General features: G+C 45.2%; 1 protein-coding gene across 1 annotated transcript; it reads right to left on the bottom strand.

Moving 5' to 3' along the window:
• Positions 1 to 307: 307 nt before the first annotated feature.
• Positions 308 to 5,293, bottom strand: LOC116811383 (NF-kappa-B-activating protein). Its single transcript, XM_032756424.2, has 2 exons — positions 4,776 to 5,293; positions 308 to 392 (listed from the first exon to the last, which is right to left on the bottom strand). The coding sequence occupies exons 1-2, from the start codon at positions 5,159 to 5,161 to the stop codon at positions 308 to 310; spliced, it is 471 nt and encodes a 156-aa protein (XP_032612315.1). The 5' UTR covers positions 5,162 to 5,293.
• Between the last annotated feature and the right edge of the window lie 4,832 nt (positions 5,294 to 10,125).

Here is a 10,125-nt window from a genome sequence, read left to right as displayed (position 1 = left end):
AAAAAAAAAAAAAAAAAAAAAAAAAAAAAAAAAAAAAATTCAAAATAATGTGTATTATTTAACAATGAACCCTATTAATAGGAAATTTATATTCCAGGAATTATTTTAGATTATGCTAAAATCTACTAGCAACATGTTTTAATCTTTAGATGTGTTCTATGTTTTTAAAACTTAAAGGATAGAAGAACATAAATCACAAGAAAGAAAAATGTGAGATATATTTAAAGTTCTTCACTTAAACATTTTCACAATAGATTCAGGATTTAAACACATATTATAACATTTTAAAAATATATTTTTTAACCACTTACTCTGGTTCAGGATTCTTTGGAGAAAGTCCCCATACTTCAGGAGCTCCCAATTCTCCAATTCTCTCTCTCTCACTTAATCTCCTAGCAGATAAAGACATGTAAATTATAACTCAACGGCTGAGTTGTTTCCTAAATATATAATCAAATTCAATAGGAGTCTAGTTAAGCCTTTTTTCCCTTTATATTTTAAACATGAATAAAAACTTGGTTTAAATGTAAACTCATCACTTAAGGTCTGATGTTCTGATGATACTATCAAATGGTACAGACTATAGAAACGATGGCCTGAGAGACTGTCAAGTGCATCCGTTCTGCTGAATGCATGACACAGCTCTTAACTGCTCATTTCATCATCTGTAATATGTGACAGAAACAGCTTCACATTTGTAAGTAACCATTTGTTTACAGATTTATGAAAGGTGAAGAGAAGTCTCTTGATTTGGTCAAATCTTCAGTTTTCAGAAACTGAGGAATTAATGAAGAAAATAAAAATGATGCATTAGATGTAGAAAACAACTGAAGTTCTGAAAATGAAAGAAAAGTTTTTATTTTATTTTATTATTTATTTATTTTTTTAGATGGAGTCTCGCTCTGTCGCCCAGGCTGGAGTGCAGTAACGCGATCTTGGCTCACTGCAACCTCTGCCTCTTGGGTTCAAGTAATTCTCCTGCCTCAGCCTCCTTAGTAGCCGGGATTACAGGCACGCGCCACTATGCCTGGCTAATTTTTGTATTCTTAGTAGAGATGGGGTTTCATCATGTTGGCCAGGCTGGTCTCAAACTCCTGACCTCAGGTGATCCACCTCAGGTGCTGGGATTACAGGCGTGAGCCACTGCACCTGGCCCGAAATAAAAGTTTTTTATTTTTTGTAGAGATGAGGTCTTGCCGCCGGGCGCGGTGGCACATGCCTGTAATCCCAGCACTTTGGGAGCCTGAAGCGGGCGGATCGCTTGAGATCAGGAGTTCAAGACCAGCCTGGCCAACATGGTGAAACCCCGTCTCTACTAAAAATACAAAGATTAGCCAGGCGTGGTAGCGCGTGCCTGTAATCCCGGCTACTAGGGAGAATGAGGCAGGAGAATCGCTTAAACCCAGGAGGTGGAAGTTTCAGTGAGCCAAGATCGTGCCACTGCACTCTAACCTGGGAGACAGAGCGAGACTCCGTCTCAAAAAAAAAAAAAAAAAGAGGTCTTGCTTTGTTGCCCAGGCTGATCTTGAACTCCTGGCCTCGAGCAATCCTCTTGCCTCAGCCTCCCAAAGCGTTGGGATCACAGGCATGAGCCACTGCACCTAGTCAAAAAGTTTCATTTAACAAAAAATATACTTGGGGCTGGGCGTGGTGGCTCACGCCTGTAATCCCAACACTTTGGGAGGCCGAGGCAGGTGGATCACCTGAGGTCAGGAGTTCAAGACCAGCCTGGCCAACATGGTAAAACCCTGTCTCTACTAAAAAAAAATACAAAAATTAGCTGGACATGGTGACATGCGCCTGTAGTCCCAGCTATTCAGAAGGCTGAGGCTGGAGAGTCCCTCGAACCCTGGAGGTGGAGGTTGCAGTGAGCCAAGGTCACGCCACTGCACGTGACAGCCTGGGTGATACAGCGAGACTCTTATCTCAAAATAAAAAACCAAAAAAAAACTATACTCAATGAGATACAAGGTTTGTTCCCTCTCTGTTTTCCTTTTAGTTCCTTTTTGGAAAAGGAGTGCATTTTGTATCTGTTCTTTGAAGGACACTAAAATTTGTTTCTTCTTTTGTTTTATGCCTATGGTTTCTTCTGTTTTAATTTTTGTTATTCCTCATAAACTAAAAAAAAAAAAACAAAACAAAGACTAAGGCTCATTCTCTCAAACTTTAGCTGCTTGTGACTCCATTTGTTTTAAAAAATCCTTCCAAAATAAATATAATTGCAATGAGTTTTTGTATAAATTGTTTTTGCTTCTTTAATCAGGGGAAAAGGTATTATAACTATGCAGAGTCAGACTGAGAGGGTTTCTCACCTGAAGTAACAGACAATTTAAAAGGTAACATATTTATAGCTGTACTTGGAATGTATGGATATCGGGGGAAGAACGCCTACCAGACTGTAAACAGCAGGAAGTCCTGTTGTCACCTGGTTTCATCTGTAATGTTAAGATAAATTATTGGCCGGGCCCAGCACTTTGGGAGGCCGAGGCCGGTGGATCACCTGAGGTCAGGAGTTCGAGACTAGCCTGGCCAACATGGCGAAACCCTGTCTCTACTAAAAACACAAAAATTAGCTGGGTGTGGTGGTGCATACCTGTAATCCCAGCTATTCAGGAGATTGAGGCAGAACAATCACTTGAACCCAGGAGGTAGAGGCTGCAGTGAGCCGAGATTGCACCACTGCATTCCAGCCTGGGAGACAGAGTGAGACTCCATCTCAAAAAAAAAAAAAAAAAGATACATTATTTATTTGCTAAATGTACATATGCAAGTTTCATCCAAGCAGTTCTGACATCTTTTGGTGAGGATTCTCCAAGAAGAAACTATTTACTTTTTGATTGACATAGCCTGTGGGTATGTTTCTGAAAAATGTAACTTGGAGAGATGGGTCTCCAACCTAACTCAGGACTGTTTTTACTGTTTTTGCTCCCATGCATGAAACATTAATAGCTAACATTTATGGAATAGTTATTATGTTCCAGCCAGTTAATTATTACAATCTCAAAATCCATAGTACTTATTTTATCCCCTTTTTAATCCATAATACTTATTTTATCCCCCTTTTAATGATGAAGAAATGGAGCCCAGAGAGATTAAGTAACTTGACCAAGGTCACACAGCTATTAAGTGGCAAATAAAGGCTTCATACTCAGTCTGATTCTGGAGTTTGTCCTTTTCCTTTCTTCCTGTTCTTCTCTTTGTTTGTTTGTTTTTGAGACAGCATCTCCCTCTGTCACCCAAGCTGGAGTACAGTGGTGAGATCATGGCTCACGGCAGCCTTGACCTCTCCAGCTCAAGTGATCCTCCTACTTCAGCATCCCCAGTACCTGAAATTACAAGCACATGCCACTACGCCCAGCTAATTTTTAAAACACTTTTTGTAGAGACAGGGTATCCCTATATTGCCTAGGCTGGTCTTGAACTCCTGGATTCAAGTGATCCTCCTGCCTTGGCCTCCTAAAGTGTTGGGATTACAGGCATGAGCCTCTGCGCCCAGCCAAAAATGCATAGTTCTAAGGAGAAAGGAAAAGGCTCACAATTATTGCTGTGTAAGTCTTAATATCTTATGTTTATTGTTAAATTATGTGTCAGGCACTGTAGTAAGTTATTTACGTGCACTTATATGTTTAAAAAAATGAGAAACTTAGAAATATTACAGGCATTGAGAGGTAGGTTAAAGTTCCAACAGTTGGGAGATGTCTTGATTCTTTTTCTTCCGGCAGTGGGAGGTAATAAAGTATAGTGATGAAAAGGACAGGTTCGGCAGGGCATGTGGGGTCATACCTGTAATCTCAGCACTTCGGGAGGCCAAAGTGGGAGGATCACTTGAGCCCAGGAGTTCGATACCAGCCTGGGCAACATGGTGAAATCCTGTCTCTACCAAAAAAATACGAAAATAAGCCGGGTGTGGCGGTGCGCACCTATAGTCCCAGCTATGAGGGAGGCTGAGGTGGGAGGATCACTTGAGCCCAAGAAGGTGGAGGCTGCAGTGAGCCAAGACTGCACCACTGCACTCCAGCCTGGGCGACAGAGCTAGACCCTGTCTCAAAAACAAAACAATCCCCAAGCTATGCATTCTTCCACTTTGATTAGAGATCTAGTCTCATCCTGGCGTCATTTTTCGAGGTCAAGACTGAGACCACTTAACAAGACCTTCCGCAAAGTGGGGTCATCTATAGCTTATCAGATCACTTTTCCTACATGCATCTAATCGTCTTGTCTGAGGGGAAGGTTTATTTCCTCTCCAACTTAAACCCTTGATTTCATCTCTTCCTAATTCCCCACAAAACATTTCTACATAAATATCCTGTTATCTCAGACCTGTGAGTTCCTTCATTCAACAAGCAGTGGTTGAGCGCCTATAAAGTATCAGGCACTTAGAATTCTGTGATCAGAATTCTCCTCCGTTCACTGGCTCCTCCTTTCCATGAGCTCAGTCTAGTGGGGAATACAAATATATTCACGAATGATAATGACACAACCAGGTAAATGCTACAATTCTGATAGGTCTGAGGCTCTCGGCAATATTCGCTAACAAGACCGGAGGCGGAAGGGGGTAGCGGGAGACCAGGGTACTATACGAAGGGGCCTGAGGGTAAGGGAAAATGAAAAGGACGAATAAAGGGTTGTCGTGGGTGGATTAAAGAAAGGGATGAAAATGGGCGCAAGGCAAGCAGAGTGAGGGAAATGCAAATACCCAGAAGCGGAATGAATGATAGATCGGACTCCAAAGGCACGTAGGCTCGTACAAGAGAAAGTGCGGCCGTCTCACTCACTTCTGCCGCAGGCTCTCCTCCCTCTCCTTGTCGAGGAGGCTAGGCCAAGGCTTGTCGCTCCCGTAGGGGCGCGAGTAGCTGCCGTAATAGACTGACGAGGAGGCAGAAGCGAAGGGGATGCCCCGGGGCGCAGAGGGCCGCTCTCTAGAACGCGACCGCGAGCGTGAGCGGTAGGACTGGTTTCGGGAGCCTTGGCTGAGGCCACCCAGCTGATGGCTGAGTCCATTCCGGTCCCCGGACCGAGAGCAAGAGTGCGAGCGAGAGCGGCGGCCCCGCGGGGAGCGGGCAGATTTGCTGGGCTTTGGACTCTTCGACGAACTGCGACGTCTTCCCCCGGAGCCCGAGGCCTCCCTATCCGGGCTGCGCGAGCCGGACACCGGAGCCATTGTTACTGGGGGGGCCCCAGCAGCCGTGGGAGAAGGGGGCGCTCTCGCGAGCCTAGGAAGATCTCTGTTGCCCTGGTTCCCGGGACCTGCCGCTCCGGAACAGCCCAAATCTGAGGAAACCTTGGAAACAGTTCTCGGTACGTCTGCAAAACCCTTCCCCGGATCTAGGCGGTCGTCACCGACGGGAAGCGATGTGTGCATCAATATAAATAAGCCGGTGGGGCAACTAGATTGGGTACACCCTTCCAGTTCCGGGTGAGGCTCCTCAAATCTAAGCAAGAGACCAAGTCCTTTCTCAGCCTGGAACTTGAAACACTCGAAGGGAAGTATATATTTAAAACACAATATACAGTATACATTTCACTGAGTGGCCGTATGAACAACACAGTTAATTCTGCTTGTGTTTCATGTGCTTTCTGTATTTATATAAATGTGTGTGTGTGTCTATGTCATGTATGAAAGTATGAATGTATATTTTCTTTTTCTTTCCAATCCCGAGCAAATTTGGGAGGGTTTTTCGCGACTGAGGATGAGCTATGATGTCTAAGCCCCATATTGCCGTGTTAGCTTAGAGGGCGCAAATTTTGTTAATAACTCGCGCCTGATAAACTTCAGTTAAGTTTCCCGCCTAGAGAAAAACTGCATACTTATCCCCTAGCCACCCGTCTCCACCAATAATGCCCCAGCAAAAGGAGGTTTTTTGTTTTTTTTTTTTTGAGACTGGAACTCACTCTGCTCACTCTGTCGCCCAGGATGGAGTACAGTGGCAAGATCTCAGCTCCCTGCAAACCTCCTCCTCCCGGGCTCAAGCGATCCTCCCACCTCGGCCTCCTGAGTAGCTGGGATTACAGGCGCATGCGACACCAAGCCTGGCTAATTTTTTTTTGAGGGGGGTTGGGGGAAACAGGGTTTCACCTTGTTGCCCAGGCTGGTCTTGAACTCCTGGGCTCAAGCGATCCGCCAGCCTCGGCCTCCCAAAGTGCTGAGATTATAGGTGTGAGCCACTGTGTCTGGCTTGTATTTTTTTTCCCCAAAAAGTGTCATTTTATTTTTTATTTTTTAATTTTTGAGACAAGGGCTCACTCTGTCACCCAGGCTGGAGTGCAGTGGCTATCTTGGCTCACTGCAACCTCCGCCTCCCAGGTTCAAGTGATTCTCCTGCCTCAGCCTCCTGAGTAGCTGGGATTACAGACATGTGCCATCATGCACAGCTAATTTTTTATTATTTTTAAAATTTGTACAAATCTACGGGATACTTGTGAAATTTTGTTATATGTGTATAATGTGTAGTGATGACGTCAGGGTATTTAAGGTGTCCATTATCTGAGCACAGTACATTTTTGTTAAGTGTACTCTTGGCCTGGTGTGGTGGCTCATGTCTGAAATCCCAGCACTTTGGGAGGTAGAGGTGGGTGGATCACTTGAGGCCAAGAGTTCGAGACCAGCCTGGCCAACATGGCGAAACCCTGTCTCCACTAAAAATACAAAAATTAGCTGGGATCACTACTAGGTGGCTGAGGCACGAGAACCTTGAACCGAGAGGATGAGGTTGCACAACCGAGACTGAATTTCTCCACTCACTCGGCACTCTCACTCTACCCTGATGTCAATATCAAACATTGAATTTGGGGCTGGGTGTGGTGACTTACACCTGTAGCTCCAGAACTTTGGGAGGCCGAGGCGGGCCAATCACTTGAGCCCAGGAGTTGGAGACCAGCCTGGGAAACATAGGGAGACCCTGTCTCTACAAAAATTTAAAAATTTGGCGAGTGTGGCGGTGCATGCCAGCTACTCAGGAGACTGAGGTGGGAGGAACACTTACTTGGGCCCAGGAACTCGAAGTTGCAGTGAGCCATGATTGATCCGCTGCACTCCATGGGCGACAGAGTGAGACACTATCTTAAAACAACAACAAAAACCATTGAATTTATTTCTTCTATCTTACTGTATGTTTGTACCCTTTAACCTATTTCTCTTCATCCTTCTGCTTTCTCCCACATACCCTACCCAGCCTCTATTATCTGTCCAGCAAAAGGAATTTGTAATCCCCTCTTTGTCCAGCTCCTTAAACTAGTCTCATTGTATGCCAGCCAAGCAATGTAGAGTTAAGGATCAGTATTTCTATTCTTTTTTTTTTTTTTTTTTTTTTAGATGGAGTCTCGCTCTGTAACCAGGCCGGAGTGCAGTGGCGCGAGCTTGGCTCACTGCAATCTCTGCCTCTCAGGTTCAAGCTATTTTCCTGCCTCAGCCTCCCGAGTAGCTGGGATTACAGGGGCATGCCACCACGCCCAGCTAATTTTTGTAGTTTTAGTAGAGACAGGGTTTCACCATGTTGGCAAGAATGGTCTTGATCTCTTGACCTTGTGATCCACCCGCCTCAGCCTCTCAAAGTGCTGGGATTACAGGCGTGAGCCACCACGCCCAGCATTTCTATACATTTTATACTGTTTTTCTTTTCTTTTTTCTTTTGTGAAACAGGGTCTGGCTCCCTCACCCAGACTGGAGTGCAGTGGTGCAATCTTGGCTCACTGCAACCTCCGCCTCCTGAGTTCAAGGGATCTTCCCACCTCAGCCTCCTGAGTAGCTGGCATGTGCCACGCTCGGCTAATTTTTGAATTTTTTTGTAGACATGGGATTTTGCCATGTTGCCCAAGCTGGTCTTGAAATCATGGACTCAAGTGATCCTCATACCTCGGCATCTCAATGTGCTGTCATTACAGGCTTGAACCACTGCGCCTAGGCCTCTACTGTTTTTAAATCAAAGGGCATTCCAACATTAATTCTACTGATTTTGACTTTTTTTTTTGAGACGGAGTTTTGCTCTGTTGCCCAGGCTGGAATGCGGTGGCAGGATCTTGTCTCACTGCAACCTCTGCCTCCTGGGTTCAAGCAGTCCTCGTGCCTCAGCCTCCCAAGTAGCTGGGATTACAGGTGCCCACCACCACGCCCAGGTAATTTTTGTATTTTTGGTAGAGACTGGGTTTCACCCTGTAGGCCAGGCTGGTCTCAAACTCCTGGCCTCCAATGATCTGCCGGCCTCCGCTTCCTAAAGTACTGGGATCACAGGCGTGAGCCTCCATGCACAGCCCTCAATTTGGATTTTTGAAGGTACATAGGTTTGCTGAAGAAATTCCAAGTCCAGTCTGCCAGTAGCATGATGGCCTCTGGGATTTTCCTAAGAAGTAATTTATCAGATCATGAAAATTAATGCCAATTGATTATCAGAAATCTCCTTTTTTTGGAATTTAAGGGAAAGATGTATGAAATAATGTTAAATGGAAAGAGTGGACCACACTATTGGATATCTTCTATGTATAACTAACTTGTCATGGGGCCAGGTCCAAAAACTTAATTGAATAAGAGAAATTCTGTGATTTGAGATGGAGATTGGGGAGAATTTCTAATAAGAAAGTTTTCAATGGAAAACCTACTGCCTAACTTTTGTGACAACAGGCTGTACACCTTCACATCAGTTGCCTATAAAACCAACTCTGCAACAGTGATTGGTCTACCTGCCCCATGGCTGGGGGACATGTACTTTAGTTGGGAAGAGCAAACCCTTACTCCTGCACATCTGAATGGCATGTTGCTCTTCTTGCCAGGTATCCTGGGAGCAGCCTGTGTTTCATGAGTTGGCAGTGAGGGGGAGCTAGAGCACACAGGCAGGTGCAGACAGCCAGTGGGATCAGGCTTGCAGAGTTTGGGTCCTGCCACTGCACTCCAGCCTGGGCAACCTCCACCTCCCAGGTTCAAGTGATTCTCCTGCCTCAGCCTCCCAAGTAGCTGGGACTACAGACATGTGCCACCATGCCCAGCTAATTTTTGTATTTTTAGTAGAGACGGGGTTTCACCGTGTTGGCCAGGCTGGTCTTGAACTCCTGACCTCATGATCCGCCTGCTTCAGCCTCCCAAAGTGCTGGGATTACAAGCGTGAGCCACCGCACCTGGCCTATTCTTCTTTAAAATTTTTTTTTTTTTTTGAGATGGGGGTCTCACTCTGTCACCCAGGCTAAAGTGCAGTGGCACTATCTTGGCTCACTGCAACCTCCGCCTCCTGGGTTCAAGCAATCTTGCCACCTCAGCCTCCCGAGTAGCGGGGACAACAGGCGCATACCACCATGCCTGGCTAAGTTTTGACATTTTTGGTAGAGACAAGGTTTCACCATGTTGCCCAGGTGGGTCTGGAACCCCTGAGCTCAAGTGATCCGCCTGCCTCGGCCTCCCAAAGTGCTGGGATCACAGGCATGAGCCACCACACCCGACCTGATCCATTCTCTACAGGAATTAAACCATTTGTGTGTTATGGGATATAGAGGTATTCAGCTTCCATTCACTACTCCTCTTCAAAGTCTGAGACTCTGCAGCTGTCTGGGCAGGTAGGTGCATGGCTAACACCCAGAGGACTGAGGCAGGGATCTGGGTTGTGGAAATGGAATTTAAGGAGTGGGTGTTAGGGGGACTCGAGACTGCGAGATTAAAACAATGTTTTTAATCACTAACCTCTTTTGAAAGAATTTACAGGATCAAAACCCGAACTACATAATTTCTAAAAAGAATTTTCTTTTAGAATACTGCTTAGTCAATACAGATCTGTGATCCCTGATAACTTAACTGGCGTGCTGGCTTTGTCAGTTCCTCTAACACCTCACTTATCTGCATTTCTTCTCTGATAATGAATTGCTGCTACTTCTACAGGAAGAAATTTGATGATATTAGGCCCCTAAATATGGAAAATTTCGCACTCTTGGGTTAGCCTATTTGAATCTCACATTGGAAAGACTGTCATAAATGGAGAATTGTTTCTAATTTGACTCCACTAGGAGGAGCTGTATCTACCAACAGGTAGAAATATGGCTGAAACTTACAGGTGTGTTCTGAGGACCAAAAGCACAGGATAAAATAAGTGATGTGACCATTCTAGGATATATTCGAGCTAAAGATCGTGTGTGCTCATGAGCACACAA

This window comes from Hylobates moloch, unplaced genomic scaffold (genome assembly GCF_009828535.3).
Source record: "Hylobates moloch isolate HMO894 unplaced genomic scaffold, HMol_V3 SCAFFOLD_7, whole genome shotgun sequence".
Taxonomy (NCBI): domain Eukaryota; kingdom Metazoa; phylum Chordata; class Mammalia; order Primates; family Hylobatidae; genus Hylobates; species Hylobates moloch.
Note: the sequence above shows the minus strand (reverse complement) of the source record. Positions and strands in the feature narration are given on the sequence as shown.